At 43.7% G+C, this 26565-nt stretch overlaps 1 protein-coding gene across 1 annotated transcript in view; it reads right to left on the bottom strand.

The window, feature by feature from the left end:
- PACS1 (phosphofurin acidic cluster sorting protein 1) overlaps nt 1-26222 on the bottom strand; it is a 144736-nt gene extending 118514 nt beyond the window's left edge. The window contains exon 1 of the mRNA XM_057726753.1: nt 25661-26222. Within this exon, the coding sequence (XP_057582736.1) occupies nt 25661-26007 (347 nt within the window). The 5' untranslated portion in view covers nt 26008-26222. The remainder of the gene's footprint in view (nt 1-25660) is intronic.
- Between the last annotated feature and the right edge of the window lie 343 nt (nt 26223-26565).

The following is a 26565-nucleotide window of genomic DNA, read 5'->3' as shown; positions in this document are numbered from 1 at the left end:
TGTTCCCTCAACCGGAATTCTCTTCTTCCCACGACTACAATTCCTCCCACTATTAAAATCTTCTCTCTGTAAAGTCCAGCTCAACTGACTATAAGTAGCTAATATTAAGGACTTACTATTAATTACTTTAGAAGGGATAAAGCAATTATTGTTTATACTTTTAAAGGTGTCCCTAACTCTCAGACATAGATGTTGAAATTATTATAGAAGAAATCCTATGACATCTGGGATGTGCTTCAATAATGTGGGGGTGGATGTGGGGGTAGGAGGCAGGGATACAGATGAAACAACCCTGAGCTGATAATGAAGCTGGGTGATGAGGGTCACAGAGATTCATTACGCATTTTCTCTACTTTGGTGTATTTGTGCAATTTTCCACAACAAAAAGGTGAAAGCAAAAATTCCAGTTCAAGTGCCAGGTTCTACAGAAGAACTGATGCCCTCTTCTCCTGCGCAGATACCTGTGTGTGTAACTATTTCAATCTGCCTTGTATAACTGTCAGCTGTTTCTACCACGACAGCGAGCTCTTTAAGGACAGGCCTGTATCATATTCATCTTTGTATTGATAGCTTTCCCGGCATACTTTACATATAACTGACATCTGATATTGTCTGTTGAAGTTCTCTGGAAAAAAACAAAGGCCAAAACCAAAGACACCAGAGAGAAAAACAATAACAGGAGCACCTTCCTCTCTTCCTCCCCCTCCCCCCCCCATCAAAATTAAATCTGAAGACTTTTATCATTTCAGCTGTACCATTTACATAGAACTTGTGGGCTATCCCTAGCTTTGAGCTTCAGGAAGCCAATCTAAAAGTTGAAAATAACAACCATTCCCCTCAACTTTCCATACCCACCCCCCATCAAGCCGGTGGGGGGCGGGGGGTGGGTATGGAGAAGAAAATTTTTGCTCCCAAAAAGCAGATGGCATTTTAATCGTCCACTACTGACTTCAAGGCCACCAGTGCTTTAAACGTCATCACCATTGTTGTCCCAATGGAATCAGCGTGGTTATCAGCTCGAGAGTCTCAGTAGAATCATGTGTATGCCCTATTCATTTTGCATCCATTACTTAGCTGTACTAGAAATCCTCTCTCTAACATAAAAGAAGAGAAAAAAAATCTTTCTTCAGCCATTCGATGATGCTAATTACCACATGTAGCCTAGGTTGGTTTGATTTGAAAGAAGAGATCAAAGAAATTCCAATCAGGTAGCTCTGGTTTCAAATTTTAAATGTCTTAAGTGTCTCCAAAAAAACTAACAAACTCACACTGCTCTATTTAGCAAAAGGTTCTCTCAGCCCACATTGCATAAAATGAAAATAAAAACTCTGCTTCCAAAAACTGGACAGAACTTAATGCACCAGCTGTAAATATACAGTATCTTGATGTAATGAAGTTTCGCGCAGTCATTTTCTGGGTCTACCGCGAACAGCAAATGCTGGCCAAGACACAGCCCTCTCTCAAGTCATCATCTACCTCATTGCTTTGTCCGTCAGCCCCAATCCGCTCCTTGGACTCGTGTGTTTGTCCTGTGCCTTCAGATGCCTGGTAGGCAATTCTAATGTACACAAAAACACTCATTTCCTGGACAAAACCAATCAACACACCTCCCCACTGCATTTTTCCACTTTCCTATCCCTTTCTACAGCCCATTTGGCCTAAGGCCCCATGGATACCGAGTACTCCTCTCATGCCGACCTCCTTTTCTTTAAAGCTTGTCCCTCTCTATTCCTATTTCCTGAGTCCAGTCTCCTATCCCTTCATGACCAAATAACCAAATCAGAAAATAGAATATGTGCAGCCATCAAAAAGAACAAAACAGGGGCTCCCCTGGTGGTGCAGTGGTTAAGAATCCGCTTGCCAATGCAGGGGACACGGGTTCGATCCCTGGTTCGGGAAGATCCCACATGCCGCGGAGCAACTAAGCCCGTGCACCACAACTACTAAGCCCATGCACCACAACTACTGAGTCCGTGTGCTGCAACTACTGAAACCTGCACACCTAGAGCCTGTACTCTGCAACAAGAGAAGCCAGCGTAATGAGAAGCCCGTGCATCACAATGAAGAGCAGCCCCCGCTCACAGCAACTAGAGAAAGCCCATGTGCAGCAACAAAGACCCAACACAGCCAAAAATAAATAAATAAATAAAACTAATTTAAATTTTTTAATTAAAAAACCAAAATAGAACAAAATCTCTTGACTTAACAGGGATTTTTACAAGGTGCTCAGAGAGAAGATGCAAAAATCAGTTCTAACATGATTCCATTTTTAAAAAGCTATCCCCAATCACCTCTATGTGTGTATATGTATATACATATATCTGTGTGTGTGTGTATATATACATACATTTCTATATTACATGAGTACAGAGAAAAATATGGAAGGATGCAAACATGAGTTAGCTGGTAGGGAGTAATGCAAAGTGAGAAAGTAAAGAGAAAGGGGGAAACAAGGCAAGCATAACAGAGGAACAACAGACTTCACTAAACAATACATATATACACATATACATACGTATGTACACGATACAGACCATGTACAATTCCTTTTATGAATCTATGTAAAAGCATATATAGATATATTTTAAAACTTTTAAACAAAATGAATGAAAAGCACTAAAAAAATTCAACTGTACGGATGAAAGGATCTCCCACTGATTCAGAAAATATTTGAAAATACGGAGCTGGTTTTAGAATACGTCTAAAAATTCTTTGGTGGTTCTCCCACGAAAAGGTAAAAACAAACATCCCCTTGAATATGGACTGGGCTTAGTGACTGGCTTATGACAAACAGAATGCAGTGGAAATGACACTGACTTCCCAGGCCAAGTGAGAAAAGGCCATACGGGTTCCACGCGGCTCTTCTCCTAGTGATGCCTGTCCTTGGACCCCAGCCACCATGATATGAGGAAACCAAACGGCCACACAGGAAAGCCACCTATAGATGTTCCAGCTGCAGCCCATGCTGCCAGACAGTGAGTAAAAGAGCCTGCAGAAGATTCCAGCCTTTCAGCCACCCAACTGACCTCGACTGGAGCAGAGCATCTTTTTTTTTTAATTAATTAATTAACTTATTTATTTTTGGCTGTGTTAGGTCTTTGTTGCTGTGCACGGGCTTTCTCTAGTTGCGGCGAGCCCAGGCTACTCTTTGTTGCGGTGCGCAGGCTTCTCATTGAGGTGGCTTCTCTTGTTGCAGAGCACGGGCTCTAGGCACACAGGCTTCAGTAGTTGCAGCACAAGGGCTCAGAAGTTGTGGCTCGTGGGCTCTAGATCGCAGGCTCAGTAGTTGCGACGCAACGCAAGGGCTTAGTTGCTCCACGGCATGTGGGATCTTCCCGGACCAGGGATCGAACCCGTGTTCCTTGCATTGGCGGGCAGATTCTTAACCACCGTGCCACCAGGGAAGCCGCTGGAGCAGAGCATCTTTGCTGAGCTTGGCCCAAACTGCAGATCTGTGTGCCAAATAACACTTCGTATTTTAAGCAACTAAGTTTTAGAGTGGCTTTAGTTACACAAGAGTAAATAACTGGAGCAAATACTACTTAAGATTTTATGGAGTAAACTGGGTTGCTTCTCCCTTTCCTATTCTGTCATCTTAAGAGTCATTGTTAAGAAGTTTACCACTCATCTCCCTGTTCTCCTGCTTCTACCTGCTAGTGCTCAAGGACACAGGGTGCTGGGGCAGGGTGCAGACATGACAGATGGAGGAAAAGGCCAGGGGAGTTGGGAGATCACTTACAGTGAGCAAATAAGTAAATACACTGAGGAGAATGAAAGCCAGATTCCTCACTCTTGGAAAAGGTACTAACAAACATGGAAAGGGGTAGGGCTGGAGAGAACCCTGAGGTATAACACTGGAATTGAAGATGGTAGTTTGAACTCCTGGGTTTTTTACAGTTTAAAAAAATATATATGGTTTCTCTACAGAAGTGGGGGGGGGGGGGGGCGGCAGAGAGGGAGAGGGAGGGAGGGAGAGAGAGAGAGAAAGAGACACGGGGGGGGGCGGGGGGAGAGTGTGTGTGTGTGTGTGTGTGTGTGTTGTATGCACTATAGATACATACTGACATTTCCAGGCTCTGTCTTCTGAGAGCACCTGGAAGCAATGACATCCTGTAACAATGAGCACAGCAAACTCCCAATCTTGGTTTCTAAATACCATTCTCCACTAAAAGAACCAGGACTCCTTAGAGAAATGGCTGATGCCAGAGCCAGGGCAGGGAAAGCACAAGATTAGCCTGGAACATCTTGCTGTAGAAAATTAGAAGTGTTCAAAGAATGCAAAGAACATATAAAAGGCAAACAGCTTGAAAGAGCTCTTACTGACCAAATCTGGAGTACTTTGAGCATAAAAGTAAATAATAATACTAGTAAATTACAACACAGTGAATAAATCACAAATCCGTAAGTGCATACTCAAAGGAAGAAAGGGAGCAAAGGAGGAAGGGAGGAAGGGAGGAAGGAGACAGAAAGGCTCATCCTTACAATAGAAAAATTTATAAATGTAGAAGGAATAATGTAAACAAAAAAAAAATCACCATTTGGCAAACACATAGCAGTTGCTGAGTTAGGCAAGACACTGATGCTGGTAAGTTCCAAGTTGGATGGGGAACAGAATACTGGCATAATCTCAGATTGTCTTCACACAAAATACTCACCAGTTACAGAAAGAAAAACGACTTTACAGTGCAGAAAAATAGAGCTACCTCGCAGACACCAACATGACCAGATGATCAAGGTTAACATCACTGGTAATGGAACTGGTTAACACCACGTGCTCCTTGATGTGACGTACTGAGAATACCACAGCATCATTTCTGTGATATTTCTGGCAAGAAATCAAGACTTGGTCATGAGGAAATAGTAACAGATCCAGCTTGCAGACCATCCTCCTCAACATACAAATGCCGAAGAATGAAAGACAGGGAGACACTAAGGGGTTATCCCAGAGTGAAGGACACACAAAGGCACGACAGCCAAATCCAATGCCTGTTCCTTGGCAGGATCCTGGACCAAAACCGAAAGGAGGTATTGCTGCGCAGCTGGATAAATGTGAATGGGGTCTATGGATTGGAGACAAGGGTTTTATCGATGCTAATTACCTGACTTAGAGGGAATGCAGTAGTTATTTAGGAGTGCACTTGATTCGGGGAAATGTTTAGGGGTGGTAGGGCATTGTGACATAACTTGGTCTCAAATGGCTCAGAAGAAGTAATTTAGAGAAAGCTATTCTCTTTCTATGGAGAACAGAATAGAATAAATGTGGTAAAATGTAAACAGTTTGGGAACATGGGTGAGGTGAGAGGGATGTACAAGTTCCTCCCAGTCACAGATTGGAAGAAAATTATATATATCAGACACACACACACACACACACACACACACACACACACACACAGAGTCACTTGCACAGACCTACATCTAAAAGGACTTGATCTGTAATATATAAAGAACCGCTACAAGTAAATTATTAGAAGACAAACATACCAATTTATAAAACAGGCAAGACTTGAACAGAGCTTTCACAAAAGAAGATATCCAAATGTCCAATAAGCAGGGATTCAATTCATTAGTCATTAGGGAAACGCAAATTAAAACTACAAGAAGCGGGCTTCCCTGGTGGCACAGTGGTTAAGAATCCATCTGCCAATGCAAGGGACACGGGTTCGAGCCCTGGGCCGGGAAGATCCCACATGCCACAGAGCAATGAAGCCCATGCGCCACAACTACTAAGCCTGCGCTCTAGAGCCCGTGAGCCACGACTACTGAAGCCCGTGCACCTAGAGCCCGTGCTCTACGACAAAAGAAGCCAACACAACTAGAAGTTTGCGCACCACTATGAAGAATAGCTCCGACTCACCACAACTAGAGAAAGCTCACGTGCAGCAACAAAGACCCAATGCAGCCCAAAATAAAAATAAATAAGTAAATAAATTTAAAAAAAAAGAATCAGATTGGCATCAAAAAAAGAAAAAACTACAAGGAGCGAATATTTCATACCCATTCACATGGCTAAAATTAAAAAGACTGACAATGCTAAATGCTGGTGGAAATGTGGAGCCACAGGAACTTTTGTACACTGCTGGTATTAGCCATCTACTGCTGTACATCAGTATTACCACAAACTTAGCAGCCTGCAACAACACATCTTAATCATCCCATGGTTTCAGTGGGTTAGAAGCCCAGGTGTGGCTGGGTCCTCCACAAGGTACCAATCAAGGTGTTGGCTGGGGCTGTGGTCTCAGGTGAGGCTTGAGTGGGGTAGGATCTCACCTGCTTGCTGGCAGCATTCAGTTCTTCATGGGCTATTAGACCAAGAGCCACGTTTTCTTGCTGGCTGTGGACCTGAAGCTGCCCCCAGCTCCCTGCCACAGGACCCTCTCCAGAGGCACCTTACAGCATGGTAACTTGTTTCTCCAAAGCCAGCAAGGAAGACAGTCTCCTCACAGGGTGGGCACCACAGTCTGATGTAACACAATCACGTACAGCCCATCACCTCTGCCATTTTCTATTAGGAAGGAGCAAGTCACAGGTCCCACCCACGCTCAAAGGGAGGGATTACACCAAAGCATAAATACCAGGGGACAGGGATCACGGGGACACCTTAGAATCTGCCACAGTAAGTGAGAATGTAAACTGACACAACCATTCCTGGTAAACCGGCATAAACCTTCACTAAGTGCCACCATTCCGCTCTCACATACTTACCTCCAAAGAAACGAAAATGTAAGTCCACAAAAGACTTGTACCAGAACATGCATGGCAGCTTTATAAATAAAAGCCAAAAACTGTAAGCAACCCACACGTCCATCAGCAAGAGAAAAGATAAACAAACTGTAGTATTTGCTTCAAAGAAATATTACCTGACAATAAAAAAGAATGCACCACTAACACGCACAACATGGGTGAATCTGGCAAAAGAAAGTCAACACAAGAATATATATTATATGATTCCATTTACATGAGGCTCAAGAACAGACAAACATAATCTATGACGATATAAACCAGAACAGTAATTGCCTATGAGAGGTGGGGATTGACTGGAAGTGATAGAAATATTCTTGATTAAGGTGCTGGTTACATGAATATATATGTTTGTCAAAACTCATCCAACTATAAACCCAAGATCTGTGCGTTTCACTGCATTCAAATTCTACCTCAATTAAAAAAATGTTCAAGTGCATATTAATGGAAAATGAAAAAAAGTGTAGCACGGGAGTTAAGAGCACAGATTCTGAGGCCACACTGCTGGGGTCTGAACTCTGGCAAGGCCACTTTCTTCAGCAAGTTACCTGACCCCTCTGCATGCCGCTACCTATCTGATAATTAAATGAATTAACACATGGACAGAAATTAGAGCAGCACCTGGTACACATTATGTATCCAATTAACATTAGCTATTACCAAACAAAACTAAAAAGATGATTATGAATGCCTGGAAAAACTAAACTTGGCCAGGAAAGGAAAACCATAATTGGTTGCATGGCTCAACGGCAACTTGCCTTTCTACGGTCCTCATACTAAAAGTCCTGGAGAGTAAGCTAACCAAACTTACAATTTTATTGGGAGAAGGAGGTGATGGTGAAAAGCTAAACAATCTTCCACATTTGGAATTCACCAGATAATATGCAAAGATTGTTTATGAAAGAAGACTTGTAGAACTACTTGACTCTTTAAAATATATGTACAACTTTGACTAGAAATAAAATACAAGAACAAGGGGAAAAAAACTATTAAGGGGAAGTGAACTAGTAAAAAAATAAAACCGGGCTGGAAAATAATCAAATGCTGAAACTTCAAATGAAAGCAAAATGCAATTAAAACAAGCATCTGTCTGTATAAGAAGGTGCATTCCAGAGGTAACATTAACTATGGAGACTTACGGATATGGGGGAGGGGGAGGAGATCACACTGTAATTCAGTATCATACGAGTATTAAGTATATTCCTATTAAAACTGCACAGACAGTATCCTTCCTCTCTCACAGCTTACATTCCAAAATCTTATCACCTTTTCATCCAGTAACAGGCCAGGGATTTCTCAATCCACTGGCTGGAAGATGGTTATAGTGAATTAATATGAATGAGAATTTAATTATATTAATGTATCACCGATATTCACATGGAAACTTTCAATCAGGAACATAAAATTTGCTTAAATTTTACCAGAATCCCCAAAGCATTTCTAAAGCAGTAAGATGACGAAGGAAATGGAAAGTGAGTGGTTTGCCTACTTTCATTCTGAAAACCAGAATTAAGACATCAGAATCCCAACACAATGGTGCACTTGTTGCCTTCCTATAAACACACAGCTGTTAAAAAGCAGACGTCACTTTCCATGAAGAAGTTATCTCTAAAGCGACCACACTCAAAGAACCCCAGACTGGGCAGATCTGTGCCGTTCAGGAGACTTCATCTTGGTAATTAGAACTACAGCCCCAGCAAAAACAAAACAGTTAGCAAACTGACATATCAACCCAAAGGCTTTTCTGTAGTACTTCAAGACTTAGAAGGTGCCTATGAACTGTTTCATCTGTTCTTCCCCACAACCCTGGGCAGTCAACTGGACAGTCATTTTTATTTCTTTCCATTCTGATGAGATGGAGGCTCAAATGGTAACCAGCCCCAAATCACAGTTTTTGTTCAAGGAAGGATTTAACTCTTCTGGCTCCAAGTCCAGTGTTCACTCCACTCTACCAGTCTATCTGTGCAAACAGAAGTCTGTGAAGATTAATCATTTGCTAATATTTAAGGTCTAGATTAGGGATGACACCTTTTGAAACTGCTGGCTTACTTCAGGTCTCTTCTTAAAACAAACAAAAAGCCAAACGCACTAGAAGATACTCAAGCACACTTACATCATGGACGATGATAACTGGAATATAATGGTGGTGGTAATGCCTCCAGGGGGCTTTGTGGGTTCTCACAGTGACTGGGGACTTCATGGACATTCAGTGGTGGGAAAAACATGAATGCCAGACCTCCTACAATCCACAATTCCTTTGAGTCCTGCATGATTAAGAAATGACTAGCTTCCTACACAATTTCCAACATTCATGTAAGTGGAAATGTTCTGACCAGGGGTAGAACCAAGTCTTGTAGGGCCTAAAGTTTTCACAAGCTGGAGGGGCCTCTACAGGAGAAGCATACAAACTTACAGTTAGGTCTAGGGTTTTTAAATATCAAACATATAAGAATGCATCTAAAGAAAGATTTACAATACTTCTGTGCTAAAAATGCAAAATCAAAGCAAGAAGGTCGAAATAAGCGGAGGGACATAACACATCCATGGACTGAAAGACTCGATACTTTAAAGATTTCAATTCTCTCTATATTAATCCAGAGTCAATGCAACCCTAATAAAATTCTCAAAAAAATTTTAAGGAAATTGAAAAACTGATTCTAGAATTTTTAACGAAATGAAAGAGCAAAGACTGGTCAAGGCAATCATGAAGAATCACAAAGCTGAAGCCTTATACCACCAGGTAACAGGACTATAATAAAGATACAGGAATGGAGGTGGGAGAACATTGGTACAAGCATGGACAACCTGACCAACAGTACAGACAGAAAGTCTAAAAATAGACCCAAATGTAAAATGTCACATGATTTAGAATCAAGGTGACATGCAGAGCAGTGGGAAAAGATGATCTTTTTTTAGTTTTATTTTCAACTTTAGTCTAATGTATATACAATAAAATTCACCCATTTTGAGAGTACGGTTTTATGGGGTTTGACAAATTGCATAAGCACCATCATAATCAAGAGACAGAACATTTATTGCCATCAAAAAGATGATCTTTTTTTTGTTTTGTTTTGTTTTGTTTTGTTTTGTTTTGTTTTGTTTTGGCACACAGGCTTAGTTGCTCCGTGGCATGTGGGATCTTCCTGGAGCAGGGATCGAACCTGTGTCCCCTGCATTGGCAGGCGGATTCTTAACCACTGTGCCACCTAGGAAGCCCCATGATGATCTTTTAAGTAAATGGTACAGGGTAATGGAAGATCCATGTGGGGGGAACGTATTAACCCTTCACTCCATACACAAATATCAGTTCCAGATGGACTGCAGATCTAAATGTGAAGGGAAAATAATACAGCTTGAGAAGAAAATATTAGAGAACCTCTTCATGATCTTGAATGGACAAAGATTTCTTAAGTAGGACATAAAAGACACTAAATTTAAAGGGGGAAATGGATAAACTGGATGGATTTTAAGATTAAGAATTTGTATTCATCAAATACCATTGAAAGAGTAAAAAGGAAACCCACAGAGCACGAGAAGATACTTGTAAGAAAAAGAACTCCTACAAGTCGATAAAAAACAGACAATCCAAGAGGAAAATGGGCAAACTACCTGAACAGACAACTTATAAAAGAAGATACCAGATGGCTGGTAAACTTGTGAAAGCGTCCCAACATCATGAGGGAAATGCACATTAACACCACCAGAGCAACCATTTTACCTCCAATCAGAGCAACTAAGATGTAAAAGACAAAGAATGCCAACTGATGGTGGCAATGTGGCCCACCTGGAGCTCTCACACAACCCAGCAATTCCAGTCCTGGCTATCCACCCAAGAGAAATGAAACGAACTGTACGACAGCGCTTATAACCTCCCACAGACGGGTAAGAGTGTCCACAGCAGCCCTGTTCACAACACTGGAAATCTCCCATATGACCACCAGCAGCCCACTGGTTAAACGTGTGACACATTCGCATGTGGAGTGCCATCCAGCCACAAGAACACATGAGCTGCAGCCACATGCAACAACATGGCTGAATCACACAAACATCACATTGAGCAAAAGAAGTCTGACACAAGGGTACAAGTATGAAGTACCAAAGCAGGCAGAGATAACTTCTGCTGTTACAAGTTACAATGTAGTCATCTCCCGTGGGGGCAGATGCAGTGACTAGAAGCAGACCAGGTGATCTTTTGGGGTGTCGGTAACGTGGTGCTTCCTGATGTGGGTGCTAGTTTTGTTCACTTTGTAGAAGCTCATCAACTGTACTTATTATATGTGTCCTTTCTTTTTTTTTCTTTAATAACTATTATTTATTTATTGGCTGTGTTGGGTCCTCGTTGCTGCAAGCAGGCTTTCTCTAGCTGCGGTGAGCAGGGGCTACTCTTTGTTGCGGTGCATGGGCTTCTCATTGTGGTAGCTTCTCTTATTGTGGAGCATAGCCTCTAGGTGTGTGGGCTTCTGTAGTTGTGGCACACAGTCTCAACAGTTGTGGCTCGCGGGCTCTAGAGTTGCAGGCTCAGTAGTTGTGGCGTGTGGGCTTAGTTTGCTCCATGGCATGCGGGATCTTCCTGGACCAGGGCTTGAACCCATGGTCCCTTGCACTGGCAGGCGGATTCTTAACCACTGTGCCACCAGGGAAGTCCTATATGAGTCCCCTTCTACGTACTCTATATTATATTCTTTGAATAAAAAGTTCAAAAAAAAATTAGGTATAGAGCCATGGAAATAGCCTGTGCACATAAAGGGCCTTGAAGCTTAAGTTTCATTAGCTTCATAATAAATTTGCCTTTGGTCTCACCAGACACATACGTATGTAAATAAAAAGCAGTTTATAATGTTCTAAGCCTAGATTTAAATAATTTTACATAGAAATTTAACTAATTTTTTTCACCCAGTCAACATACACTGGATTTTCCAAGAATGTAACTAATGTAACCTCTGTAAATAGAGAAAAGACTATATTTTGTTTTGTGTAGAATCTGATGAAGATTTACTCACCATTTGAGAAAACGTATCACCAATGGCATTGCCACATACCATGAGGCACCCACGCAGCACACCTGTATCAGTCTTTACTTATGGGAGACATATCCACAGAAAGAAGGCGACGTGTACCTGAAAGCACCTGACGGCTGTGGTTTCTAATGTGCCATGAACACATACACGTCTTCTGAGAATTTACACACAGAAATACATATTGTATTACAAACAGCTTTCCTTTTATGTTTCCTTTATATTGCAGTTAATACATTGCAGACATGTTGGTAAATCTTATCATCTGAGAAATTCATCTCAGGATAGAAAAGGGGCCACAGAATCTGACAAGTTTGGAGAACCAGTTACAAACCACCAGTCTATCAAATAACTGTAAAGAGAATTCTAATTCTTGAATTTGGTAACTGTTCTTTTATGCTATTCACATTATGCAAATCACAAGTAATGTACTTACCTAAAATGTTTTTTTTTAAAAGAAGAAAAAAATCAAAGAAAAACCCAGCTACAATTCTCAACAGCAATTACCTAAATATATCTATTAGAAATTTTATCTAGACATGGTGAGCAAAACAAGAGGGAAATGAGAGTTCAAACTACAAGATCTAACGGAGCCCTTTTCCTTTTAAGTCAGTAAGATCCAGTTTAGCATTCACAGGCAAAGGTTTCCATTATTTTTCTGTTCTCTTTCAAAAATAGCTCCACCTTCAAGATTACACAAATTAGATCATTCTGCAGCAGGATTCCTCCTTATAGAGCAGCTCCTAAGAAGCACAGACAGGCTGTCTGCTGTAGCAAACCAGTCATTTAAAAAAAATAAGGTAAAATAAAACATGTTTTTTACTTTTCAGTTCCACTGGGTTAGTGACAAAGGATACGTGCTATGGCTGCTACTGGCCTCTGCGACAGATCTCCGTCATCAAAAACCATCAAATAGGTAAGGATCACAGAGGAGATGTCAGACCACGCAAATGTGACAGCAGTATAACTAGGGACATTGAGACTCCACTGCGCCAATAGCTTCACTAGGGCCTACAGCATAAAAAGAATTTATCTAGATTTTTAACACAATCAGTCACCAACCTGTGGATTATCCCATCACCCAGTAAATCCAGGAAATTTATTCCCAATTAATCACAAATGGCAAAAATAGAAACAAACGTCCTTAAGAGATTTGAAGAGCTCTGGTACACAGATCTCACTGTCATATAGTGTCACTTATGATACAGAAATGACAATATTTATTATTTTTTTTAGTGAAAAAACAGAAAACTGACACAAGGAAGTTAAATGAACTCTTGAAGTCATCCTTGTATCCTTTTCTTCTGTCATATCCCAAATGTCATCCATAAGCAAATCTGTTAGGCTTGAAAAGACTACACCCAGAATCTGATGACTTCTCAGCTTCTCCACCACCCTGGCCGAAGCCAACATCAGCTCCCAGTACATCATCTTCATACTCCTAACTGGACTCCCTGCTTTCACCCTTGCCCTTCTCTATGGGCTATTCTACACACAGGGGCCAGTGGTTCTTTTAATATGTAAGCCATTATCATGCCCCTTCTCTGGCTCGAAATCCCCAGTGGCTTTCTCATCTTATTCACCAAGGTCAAAGCCAGAGTCCTGCAATGGCCTACAAGATCTGGTCGCTTCACTTCTGACTTCCTCTCCCGTTACTCTCCAACTCGTTCACTTGGCTCCAGTCCACTGGCCTCCTGGATGTTCCTGGAACCTACTAGTACTTACTGCTTCCTCTACTGGCTTGCCTAAGTGTGCGCTGCACACCGTCACTCACTTTCTCTGGGGTCTTCTAAACCACCTTACTGATAAAACTGGAACCGTCTTTACCTTAATTATCCCTCACTTATCCCTCTTTCCTGCTTTACTTTGTCCCACCTGACACACCCTATCAATTGCTCACTCATTTGCTGACTGTCTGCTGCCCACCCTGCCCTAGAAGGTAACCTCCAGGAGAGCTCGATTTTGTCTGTTTTATTAGGTACTCTCTCTCCTCGGTGTCTAAAAGGGTGACTAGGCATGCGATGTCTGCACGGTACTTGCCAACTAAATGAAGTTACTATTAGGTAGGGGAGGAATCAGAGAGACTCTCCAAACCCACATGGTGAGGGAAAGCCAGATTCTAGAGCCAAAGCATTTTTGGCTCACAGTTTTGAAGAGATTATTAGCGACTTGCTGACTTCTTTCCTCCAGATATATTAAAAGAATAGGAGTAAATACCTGAATGAGCATCAAACAAAACTAAGCAGAACCAAACCAAACCCAAAGTCAAATAGAGCCATCATCCCAAACAGTCATTTTTCTATAAAACGTTCTCTTAAACAGACTCAAATCAGATGACGCCTCAGGGCACAGAGACACGGCACTCGTTTATCAGTGAGGCTGCCGGGAATGAGGACCTCCTGGAAAAGAAGTAAACACGTCACTGGCCCAAGTCCAAAGCACACCAAACTAATCCCACGCCAAGCTTTTGTTTCCCCAATGAGATGATACTTTCCTTTTCCTCCATGGAGAGAAAAGTCAACCAAAAAGATTAATGGGCAATGTTTAATACCATTCTAGCTGCTCCTTTTTACAAGTTTTTTTTTTAAAGGAAAGATAGAGGGGATTATCGACAAGTAATAAAAACAAAGCGATAATGATATCACATACCGTTAATGAACAGTTCTCCCCATTAAAGATAAGGGCATAAACAAATTATTGCACGTCTTGGTGGCAGAGAGGAAATACAATTAAATCCATTAATAGCCACAAGAGTTTTTATGTTCCCAGAGGACCCTGGTTTCCAGAGTTGCTTATTCATTTTCATCCACAGCAAAAACAGTGCATGGTAGTGATGACCGAACACGGTAGTCGACTTTCCACATATTTTAATTTGGAGGAGACAATTTTATTAAACAACAGACTTAAGGTAGATTATGCTGCCACATTCTACTGGATATGAGCTGCAAATGCCAAACAAAAGCTTACTTGTAGAGACAATGTAAACGATGACTAACGTTAAGTCCGGCCTGCAAATACTATACCATCATATTCACAGTTTCACTGCCATTACCCAAAGACATTAAGGTAACGATTTGTACCAATATAGATGCTCAAACATTTTACAGATATTTTCTTTCTCTGCATAACAAATCAACAAGGCCAAAAAAGGTATCTGCACTTGTAAAAAAAAAATCAGGGAAAAAAGTGATTTGCCCAGAGCTAATCAAAATAAATTTAACTAAGCACAAGATATAGGGCTTTACTTACTAATCCACAAGAGTCCAACCCAAAATCCAAAATGTGACTTGTATCTCTAATTGTATCTTCGATAGGGTCTCTGACGCCCTAAGACTTGAGAAGATTAAACCTCCTCCCTCAACTCACCAGCAAGCCTACCTCTAGGGCACAAGCTGGACCACGAGGTGAACAATACAGCTTCACTGTGGATCTCATGCCCTCAGATTACACTGCCCAGTACTCTTAGCCTCATATTCAGGGCCCATTCCTTCTTTTATTTTTTACATTTTTTAATCTATTTATTTATTTATTGGCTGCGTTGGGTTTTCGTTGCTGCGTGCAGGCTTTCTCTAATTGCAGTGAGCAGGGGCTGCTCTTCGTTGTGGTGTGTGGGCTCCTCACTGCGGTGTCTTCTCTTGGTGTGGAGCACGGGCTCTAGAGCGCAGGCTCAGTAGTTGTGGCACACACGCTTAGCTGCTCTGCAGCATGTGGGATTTTCCCGGCCCAGGGCTTGAACCCGTGTCCCCTGCATTGGCAGGCAGATTCTTAACCACTGTGCCACCAGGGAAGTCCCCCATTCCTTCTTAATTGTATTTGACTATCTTTAGCTCATGGAATATTAGAAGCGGCAAAGAAGAAAGAAGGCACATTGACAGCAATAGGGAGAAACAGAGACAAAAACAAAACTAAAAAAGCAAACACATGACTTTAAAAAGTTATGCGCCACGTACCACTCCACACGCTTCATCTCAAGCCCTGATGTTTGCCACAAGGGTCCCATTCATCATGACCATCCACACTGTGTTTTATATATTCTCAAGGAAGAACCAGGAAACACGTAAATAAATGTATTTGTGGGTTTCTAACCAAAATGGGAAAGTAAAGTCTTGGTGCTGATTAAAGGAGAAAACTGACATGTATACTAAGATCCAGATGTTTCACGATGGGCCTTAAATATATTATCAGGTTCTCCTATAAAAGCAGAATACACTTTTTCTATAGTTTGACATACAAAAAGGAAAGCTTAAGGAGAAAAGAGAAAAAGACCAACTCCGTTTAAATCCTCATTTTCCTGGGAGTCGTTCGGCTTTTATTGGTGATAAATGGCTAGCTGTAAACCGGTTTAGTTGCTCCTCTGGCTGCCAAAGCAGAGCTAAAGAAGTCAGCAGATACAATAGGGAAGCTGTCAAGTCAAGTTGGCTCAAAACAAAGTTGTGGTTTGCAGGCGGGGCCTGAACCATCTCTTCCGTTCATATAAGCTGGCAGGATGTAGAAACAGGATCCCGACCCAGCCACTGCTTCAGAGAACCAAAATATTTTCCTTTGACTTTCTAGTCTATTAAGCTTGGGGCCTGGCAGGATCTGTGTCCAAAGTGAACCCAAGACCTTGTAATGGTCCCTCTGAAGAAATCAGAATATAAAAAAGGCTGCCCTGATTCTAGACAGAAAGCAGTTTTTGGAGGGGTGGGGAGGGGAGAGACAAAGACCCTAGGCTGGCAATAAAGACAGCAAGAGTAACAGCAATATTCTTAAGTGTTTTCTATGTACCACATAAGCACTTAACTTGTATTAATCTCATTTAATCCTCATAATAAATGAGCAGTAGGGGCAATTATTATGCCCATTTTACAGATGAGAAAAATGAAGCATTAGAGAGGTTAAGTCATTTGCCCAAGTCACTCAAACAGTAAACAACAGAGTCAGGATTAAAATCCTGGCTAAACTAGCTCCAGAACTGACACCTATAGCCGCTATGCTACAAAGCCTCTCACTGCCTATCACTCAGTAATACAGCAGCATCCTGTAATCCCAACATTACAAAGTATAAAGCATAAATAATATCTGTCAACCATGAGAACCAGACAGAGCTTGGGAGACACCAAGTTTAAAGAGAGAAATAGCTCATGAGTCACGAGACAAATCCCAGCTCCACCTGCTTCTAAACTGGGGAGCCCTGCAGAAATGTCTTCACCTTCCTGGGCCTCGATTTCCCTTCCTGGAGAGTTGATGGTTACCATGCAGACAGCAAACACTCAGCAGTCAGGTTTACCTCACCCAGGCAGCAGCCCCAGTGGCACCTCACCAGAGGCCTTCTCTGACCACAGGACCCAACCCTCTCAAGTCCCTGCTCTGCTTTGTTTTTCATCATGACACTACTCACCAGCTGACTACTCACTATAGATCTAGTTATGTGTTTATTATCTGTCTCCCTCCACGAGGATGTTCACTCTAAGAGAGAATGGACTTCGTCGACCTGTTTGCTGCTGGTTCCCCAGCCCCTGGAGCAGTACCTGGCCCACAGAAATGCTCAGTAAATATTTGTTGAACAAAAGAATTGTGTAAGATGGGTTTTCATTCAACAAACTTTACACATAAACAGGCCCTGTTCATTGACAAATGTACTTATTAAGCACCTATAAAGTAACTACATAAGGGGACGGGATTATTTCAGATGATGAATCCTGGTGTGAAGAAGATTTATAAACTCCCAGAATGGAAGGGGCAGGTGAGGGCAGCTTTGCAAGGTAGCAGGTCAGCTGAGAACCGAACAATACCCAGGAGCCAGCCACACGACAATCTGGGGACAGAGCATCCCGGGCAGAGGGAACAGCAAGTGCAAAAGCCCAAAGGCAAGGTGACCGTGCCCAGGCCCAGCTTGCCCAGAGCCAGGTAAGCAAGGGGAGAATGGCAGCGATGAGGTGGAAGTCACAGGAAGGGTCCCACCACGAAGTATCTCCTAAGTCATAAAAACAGTTTTACTCTAGTGTGATGAACAGTTATTTGATAGGGTCTCTAATCTTCACCCAGCAGAATGGACACTTTATGAGATCACGGATTCTGTTTGTGGCACAGGCTGGCAGGTCTACAAGCATTTGCTAAATGAATGAACTGGGAAGATTATGAATGGGAAGTGACATGATCTGATTTTCATTTTAAAATATCATCTGAATTGCTCCTAGTGGTTACCTTCTGGGAGGAGACCAGGGTCACAGAGGATGGGTAGAATTACAAACAAAAGAGCGTGAAGCCATTTGGTGTTTTTAAACAACAGACAGGAAAAGGTCCATGAGGAGAGACCAGGTGAATGACAACTGATGTCCTAAGCCTTTTGTGTTTTTCTAAACTATTAAAACAAAACAAAAAAACCATTGCAAAGGATCTCTGTCTCGCTTATAAAAAGAGGAACAAAAGGAAGCTCAAAGCCAGACACACACACACACACACACACACACACACACACACACACACACACACACACACACAGAGTTCTGGAGAAAAACTGTAAAGAAAAAAACACCTTGCTACATCTGAGCACAATAACCAGACTAAATTTCCTCAGAGACAATTAATATTCCACTTACCACATCCAGACTGTTACCTGGGGGGAATCTTGCTCAGAATACGGCTCTGAGAGGCAGACTGCCACTCCGAGGAGTTTGCAGACTAAGAAGAGAGAAGCAGGTGCTGTAATAGGAACCAAGTTTTAAAACATCACTCTTTTCACGCCTACCTAAACCTGCACCAGGTCACTAAACAAACATACAGGGTAAACCACTCACCATGTAATTTCTAAGAGGTACCTCACAGCTCTAAAAAAAGTTTTTGCCAAAATAATCTCTGGATATTACCTAGTGCCTCTGTTTACAGAAGTGAAAGTGCTGAAAGGATGAATGAAACACAGACTCATCTGGGAGTCACAGAGAATCATTACCCCCAAGAAGAAAAGAGGAAGAACAGTAGTACTCGGAGTTAGAAAAACTGGTGAAGCTAGATATATTCTGATCTTTCATGTATTTAAAAACTTCACAATCTAAAAGAAGCTACACGGGACGTCCCTGGCAGTCCAGTGGTTAAGACTCTGAGCTTCCACTGCAAGGAGCGAGGGTTCCACCCCTGGCCAGGGAACTAAGATCCCGTGTGCTGCTCAGCGCGGCCAAAAATAAAAATAAAAATAAAAGCAGCTACACAAACATCAAATAAATAATGTGCCGTTATCAATGCCCCCTCCTCACCTGTGCCTCGCCATCCACACACGGAGAGGAGGGTAGCGGGCTAGAGCATTCTCTAGTCACCATTTTTGCTATCAATAAAGATGAACAAGCAACTATAGAATCAAGAAAGGAAGGTGAGGAGTGGAGTGAAACCTCAGCAACCCCCCCACAATGTCTTCATCCATCCAATACGTCCTTTTTTTTTACATCTTTATCGTGATATAAAATTTGTAAGGTTCCCTCCTTTGAGGTACATATACAACTGAGAAGAATCAATGTGCATCTTTAAATATTTTTTTAATACTTTATTTATTTATTTATTTATTTATTTACTTGGTTGCACCGGGTCTTAGTTGCAGTATGTGGGTTCTAGTCCCCCGACCTGGGTCCCCGGCATCAGGATCATGGAGACTTAACCACTGCGCCACTGGGGAAGTCCCAAAATATATATTTTTTAAACCAACATTTACCGGTCTTTGCTGTAATACGTGTCTGTTATAGGAAGTTTGGAAATCACCAAAAAATATACAAGGACAAAAATTAGTCTCACACATAACCCTACCACCCAAAATCATTTTGGAGTTAACTCCTCCAGACAGTTTTCTCCATAGATATAGACTAAGACCTAAAATTGCGAGAAACAAATGGCAGAGAAGCACCAGGAAGCAAATTCCCTGCAGGAGGAAGCGAGCAGACTAGAAGATAACAACACTTAAGGGGAGAAAACTAACAAAAGAAAACTAATGGGCCCTTGAAATAGCAAAGAAAGGGGACATTTGAAAATAACTTGGAGGAGGATAGACTGAGTACTCAGTCTAATTAAACAAATAAGGAGAAACCATAAATATTAATACCGGAAATGCCCATACTTAAGCAACTTTCTCTCTAAAACAGTGTTATCTAATAGAACTTTCTGTGGTCGTGGAAATGTTCTAGATCTGCCCTGTCCAATATGAACGCCACCAGCCACACGTGAATGGTGCGAAATGAAATGTGGTCAGTGCAACTAAGGAAGAGAATTTTAAATTTTATCCGATTTTAATTAATATTTAAATAGCCACATGTGGCTAGTGGCTACTGTATTGACCAGCACAGTCTTAAAGATAAAATAGCCTATGGCCTTAAGACATAATTGAATGTCAAACGAAATGTTTTAAGTAACTGTTTTCCAGAAGATATAAAAGCTAAGCAACGATACATCACCATTTACTGGTCTTCTCTACTGTGCCACCCAAGGTGGAGGCACAGGTCTGCCTAAGCGGCTCCCTGAGCTGTGACTACAGCTATTCTCTGGTCTGCAACAACGTAAAAGGGAAAGCAGGTTCAGCAGGCGTTCTGATCAGATAACTGCCCTGTGAATGACTCTAGAGCTGGTGCCCAGGCACACACCTTGGTTCTCTAAACTCCTCCGAAGCTACACTGGTTATTCCTCTAACTAGGCCTAGAGACGGGAGGATTCCATCAGGGCTCATCAATCTAGAACCAAACCACCTTGCTCAATTCCAGACCACTCAGCTCTGAAAGACGTTTTAAGGCCAACTTCAAACTCTGTCTTTTCTCAGGAGCCCTTAATACCACTCCAAACTCACACTGGAGGACTTCCCTGGTGATGCAGTGGTTAAGAATCCGCCTGCCAATGCAGGGGACACAGGTTCGAGCCCTGCTCCAGGAAGGTCCCACATGCCTCGGAGCAACTAAGCCTGTGCGTTGCGTTGCAACTACTGAGCCTGCACTCTAGAGCCCGCGGCCCACAACTATTAAGCCCATGTGCCACAACTACTGAAGCCCGCCTGCCTAGAGCCTGTGCTCTGCAACAAGAGAAGCCACCGCACTGAGAAGCCCACACACCGCAACGAAGACCCAACGCAGCCAATAAATAAAATAAAAAATAAATAAAAAAATAAATTTACAAACTCACACTGGAAAAAGACCAACTCTTGCAATCATTCCCACAGCTTCCCTGGATTCCCAAAGTACTCCCAGAATGTGACACCACAGGTCCAAGCCAAGCTGACTCCAAATTTCAGACAACCCACCGAACCTTCAAGTCTGGGCCAAAACAGGACAAGCCTTCTGGGGTGAAGCAGTGAAAAGACACAGCCCAAATCCTTTCTGGCTTGCACCTCCCTCGTGCACACAGAGAGGGCACCACCAGTAATAATAGTGGCAGCTTACTGGCTCAGCTAAGAAATTGGAAATCTAGTTTAAAAGGAAATCACATAGCCACTAATGTGTCCAAAAGATCTGTAAATCAATACATGTAAGACGGACTCTGTGAAAGTCATTCTCTTTCTGACTTACGGAATCTGAGCTTCCACAGGGACAGTGGATTATATTACCCCGATAGAGAGGATATTCTATTACAACACTCACAATGTGAAATTCAAATCTTCCAAGGTACAAATATGCTTTCAAGACTTTTAATGCTAGGGAAATAACAGAAAGTTCAGCAGGTCTCTCTTATTTGATCAATTACATTTACTTTATATCTATCATTTAAGGAGTTCTTTCTCCTGTGGATCTATAGCTCCTATTTTATATTTATTTCATCCACATCTGAGAATGGACAGTAAGTAAAAGTATTCCCCATCAATGGATGAAAATACTAAGGTGTGGGAGAGTCTGCCCTAGTACACAGGAAGCACACACAGTAATATATCCTGCCTTGCCTAGTGCTTTCATGGTCAGAGGGGCAACTGGCCCCAAGTGCCTTCATGAAATCAACACTTTTACTGCAGGCTGGTCACGTCAACTTGGCCACGGCCACCTCTTTTTTTATCCTAAATGTGGTGTAAAGGAGAAATGTGGCTGATAACCGCTGAGCTCCTTCCCTAAGCACATACAGAGATACGGATATGCAAATGTGCTCTGTACTCAAAGACAAATGTGATACAGGTTGTGAGTGATACAGCAGAGCACATTCTGTCTCCTAACAGTCAGTTTTACACCTCTGAGGAAATTTTGTACACTTAGGAAACTGAATACTTTTTCTGTCTCTCCTACTTAAGCAGCTCAAAAAGAGAACATTAGGGGAAACGGAACCATACAAAGACCAAAGAGAAGAGGTTAATGAGACTCTGAAACACCTCCTTTAACATCCAGTGACTCTCCACCTGATGCCCCTGACGGCGCCACACCACTGTCCACATCTGGATCGCAGACGAGGAAGCACTCCTTTGTGTGGAGGGAAAACAGCGCCAACTTCTAACACTGTGAATTTCATAAGGGAACTATGACAGACCTACCTGCTGGTAACGGAATCTCAACAGCCGACTGTATTTCACAATGATTACCTCTGGGGAGTGAGAAGAGACACAGGGCTGGGGCCTTCCTTTACCATTTCCATCTTTCTGTTCTGCTCGAACTTCTTATCATGGACGTGTATTAACCTTTTTATTTGACGCCACAGGGATATAATGTACAGCGTAAGGAACACGGTCAGCCATACTGTAATAACTTTGGGGACAGCCAGTTACGACATTTATCGCGGCGATCATTTCATACTGCATGCGAACGTCAAATCACTATGTAGTACACCTGAAACTAACATCATTAACGTCACTAACATAACTAAGATAACATAACTAGCAAAATACGTCAACTATGTTTCAGTTATATTTCTGAAATTCTGTGCGAGAAGAATAAAAATTTACTGTCGGGGAAAAAAAATCTTTTTATTTTCAAAACAGTGCTGGTAAGAATGGCAATGACTAGAACAACTCGGTTATTTTAAAGCCAGCTATAAGTATGCTCTTCATTCATAAAAAGTTAAAAAAAAAATACTGTGGATTCTGGGAGAATCAGCAGCTAAGTCAGAGCACAGTACATACCTGAGAAACAACTTTTTTTAAGTGTCTAATAAAAGAAAAAGGTTCCCTTTTTTGTTTCAAACGTAAATTATGTTTCTATAGGGATCAAAAAAAGAAGCATGACCTTCCTAACGCTTGACTTTTCAACTCTCTTCTCCGCACTAGGAAGAGGATGACAATGTCACAAGACCGAATCCCACAACGTTTTACACAGATCCAGCCTCAGAGCATACCATCATGCTTGCATTTCTCAAGTGCACATAAATCATCCAGCTGTGTCTCATTTGAGTTACACAAGACAAGAATGTTAATCCTGGATGACACTCGGCGTGCTGTGCTGTACACAGAGCGCACACTGCCGATACACTCCAAACAACATGAACAAGTATACCAAGGAGACCTCAAATTAACTGCATGACTCGAACACTGGAAGGGCCAATAGCAGGCCATTTTCTCCCCCACGGGGTGTTATCTTCCATCCTGCAGATAAAACAGCATGCTTCAGAGAGCACAAGCATTCCACAAGGAGCTGGGAGGCACAAGGGTGACGGGTGAAAAACAGAGTCGGAGCAGGACAGCTGACAAACCCGAGGAATGGCTGGTAGACGTGACATAACTGCCTGCTCCCTGCAGGTGAAAACAACGAGCCAGCCTGAGGCCCTCACACCAAGTCAGCATAATAATTACTGATTTGATCAGGATGCCCGGCTGTTTCTTGGGCTAATAATTTATTATGTGGACCTTTTGGTGACCAGACCAGAAATCAACAGCAATCAGTGATTGTGTATTTATCCCCTCGGTTGCACAGCAGCTCCTAGCCAGTAGGCCCGTGGCCTTCCGATCTAAAGAGCTAGAGAAGGCAGCTGTCCAAACGTCACCAGTCACACACAGTGACAGACATAAAGGAAGAACAGGTAAGCGTGTATTACTAACACTGGACTCATGGAGGAAGGGACCCAGTGCTTTTATCTTTGAATGAAGTACATGAGACTATTTCTACTATAGATGAGCCTGTACAGAAAGAGAAAGGCAGGCCTGCTTAGGACCAAGAGAGGAAAACCACCACATCCTAAACTCCCAGTTGAGTCTGGTGTGTGTTAGGGTGCTGGCCAAACCAGACTAAACGAATGTGGCTCCTGATTACCCTGAAAAAAGGACAGAGAGAAAAAGAAAGTATAAATCAGTGAAACACAGGAGACACGTAGAGCAGAGGGGGGCTGATGGAAAACGCTCCAGCATTATCTAAAAACGTTCCAGATGTACATCCCTCAAACAGCAATTCTACCCCTACGTATAAAGACATCGTGAAAAAACTTCTGCAAGAAGCACCAAGACAAAAATATTTACAGCATTACTGTTCGTATTAACAAACAGGAAACAATCCAAATGTTCGTCAAAAGGAGATTTCTGATATATTCATACAATGAAATTCTACCCTTTAGTGAAAATATTTACAGCTACCATACAACACTGACGATTCTCACGAACTTAATGCTGAGTTTAAACACACACACACACACAGAGGTCACCGAACACATACAGTATACCATTTACATAAACTTCCAAAAAGATTCACAACTAAAAAACACTGTTGAGAGATGCACATGTGTTAGTAAAACTAATTTTAAGAGACAGGGAAAAGATAGACACACAATTCAGAATAATGTTTACCTTTGTAGGGGAAAGAAGGGGATGTGGACAGGAAGAGGCACCCCGAGGACTTCAACACAAATGTAACGCTCTTTCTCAAGCTGAGTCAAGTACAGAGATGTACCTGTCATTTTTAAGATGTTAAAATCCTTTCTAGGACATATATAATTTTGCATGCATGAAACGATTCAAAATGAAGGGGGAGGGGGTGGAGAAAATTAAAGAGTTGAAGATGTAACCAGACAATGCTCCCCAATCCCCACTTACACTTCCATCTGCCCAAGACAGGGCTGAATCAACTCAGTTTAGAGGTGACAAAAAAGACCACCTCCAGGCACTTCTTTGGGCTTCCTGGGTGAAACCAGCTTCACAGTTTCTATCCAAGGGGTAAACTGTAAGATGTTGCACATTGCTCCCAAAGAGTTTGAGAAAGAATGCCTTTGCCAATACAGAAACGGAAAATATCTCAAACTCGGGTATATTTTACCAATGGAAGGAAAGTCCCCAGATGGTTTCAACAGAGGAATGGATAGAATTTAGGAACAAGGCAGTAATTTTCTGCAGCCCTGCAGGGCTAGGTGAAGTTGTGACCAGTCACTGGGGGTGGGGTGGGGAGGATGAAAAATACATTTGAAGACACGCTAAATAGGACTTTTAAAAGACCATAGAGACCGGAACAGAATGTGTGCATCTGGAGTATAAATGAACATGTGTGTTGAAGACAAACTAGAAGCCCCAAGGGTTACTCTATGGGCTTTACCTGCAAGAGGTGATAACCGAGTTTGACACATGCTGAGTATATTGAGAAACAATAATATCTACAGAGATCTACACCACATCTATGTAACATATGTACAACCCACGGGGCGCTGGCCAGGCAGGGCACAGAGTCTGTGACTTTCACGGGGAAACTGACAGGAAGGCCGGGGTCGATCAGATCAACGAGAGAAGGCCCAGGGCTGAGAGTCCAGAAGGCCCGGCTCAGGGAGGGGAAAAGGGTGGTCCCGGCCCCAGACAGAAGGTGGAGATGCCAGCAGAGGGCGGGGTCCCTTCGGGAGGAGTCCCCGGAGGCCGGGCAGGAGCCAGGCCAGGCGGCGAAGCAGCCGAGGGGAATCTGGGGTCCGGGCGCCCCCTTGGGCGATGGGACAGGTAGGAATGGGAAGGCGGGGGCCTGTCACAGACCCGGCGGGGCGGCCCCCGAGGGCCGGTCGCCCCCTCCAGGCCCTCCGCTCACCTGGGCACGCAGCTGGACGAGCTCCGGTCCACCTCCCAGGTGGCGTACAGGTTCATCTGCACGGGGGCGGGGGTGCGGCCTGGCCCCGGGCCGCCGGGAGTCGCGGAGCCCGAGGCCACCGCGACGGCCATGGAGGTGGAGGTGGACGAGGACGAGGAGGAGGCTGGCGCTGCCGAGGTGGACGAGGACGACGAGGTGGCCTGGGCCAGCTTGGGGGGCGTCGGCTGCTGCGGCGGCTGCTGCGGCGGCGGCGGCTGCGGCGGGGACTGGGCGACCCCAGAGCCCCGCTGGCCGCTGCCGCCCCCGGCGCCTCCGGGACCACCGCCCGGCCCTCCGCGTTCCGCCATGGCCCTGCCGGGGGTGGTGAGGCGCGGGGGTTACGGGGATCTAGGCAACGCCGAGCGGACGGCCCAGGCTGCTCCCGCGGCGGCGGCGGCGGCGGCGGCGGCGGGGGCTCGACTGGTCTGCTCAGCCCGCCCGCCCGAGCGCGCGAGCGAGAGGCTGCACGCACGCGCGGGGCCTCGCGATGCGCGGTCCTCGCGCTCGCCCGCCGCTGCCTGTTGCGGCTTGCGCCGCCGAGACACTGAGTGGGCGTGTCCGGGGAGGGGGCGGGGAGGCCAGGCCCGCGCCCGCCCCACCCAGCGTCGAGGGGCGGGGCCGCGCGCGCGCGCGCGCCCCGGGCCGGCCTGTGGGCGCGCGCGCCCCTTGTCCCTCGGGAGAGGGATCCGCGGGGGCAGCCCTCGGCCGGATCCCCTTTAAGTTCGCGGCCCGGCGGCAGCCGGCTCACTCCCCCCTCTCCTTCCCCGTCGTCCTTTTCACGGCGGCAGCTGAGCCAGCGGAAACTCTGCTTTTCTGGGGCGCGGCCCCCGGTCCGGAGTGGGGCTACCGCGGGAGCGCGCTTCGGC

This window comes from Hippopotamus amphibius, chromosome 3, assembly GCF_030028045.1.
Source record: "Hippopotamus amphibius kiboko isolate mHipAmp2 chromosome 3, mHipAmp2.hap2, whole genome shotgun sequence".
In the NCBI taxonomy this organism is placed as follows: domain Eukaryota; kingdom Metazoa; phylum Chordata; class Mammalia; order Artiodactyla; family Hippopotamidae; genus Hippopotamus; species Hippopotamus amphibius.
Note: the sequence above shows the minus strand (reverse complement) of the source record. Positions and strands in the feature narration are given on the sequence as shown.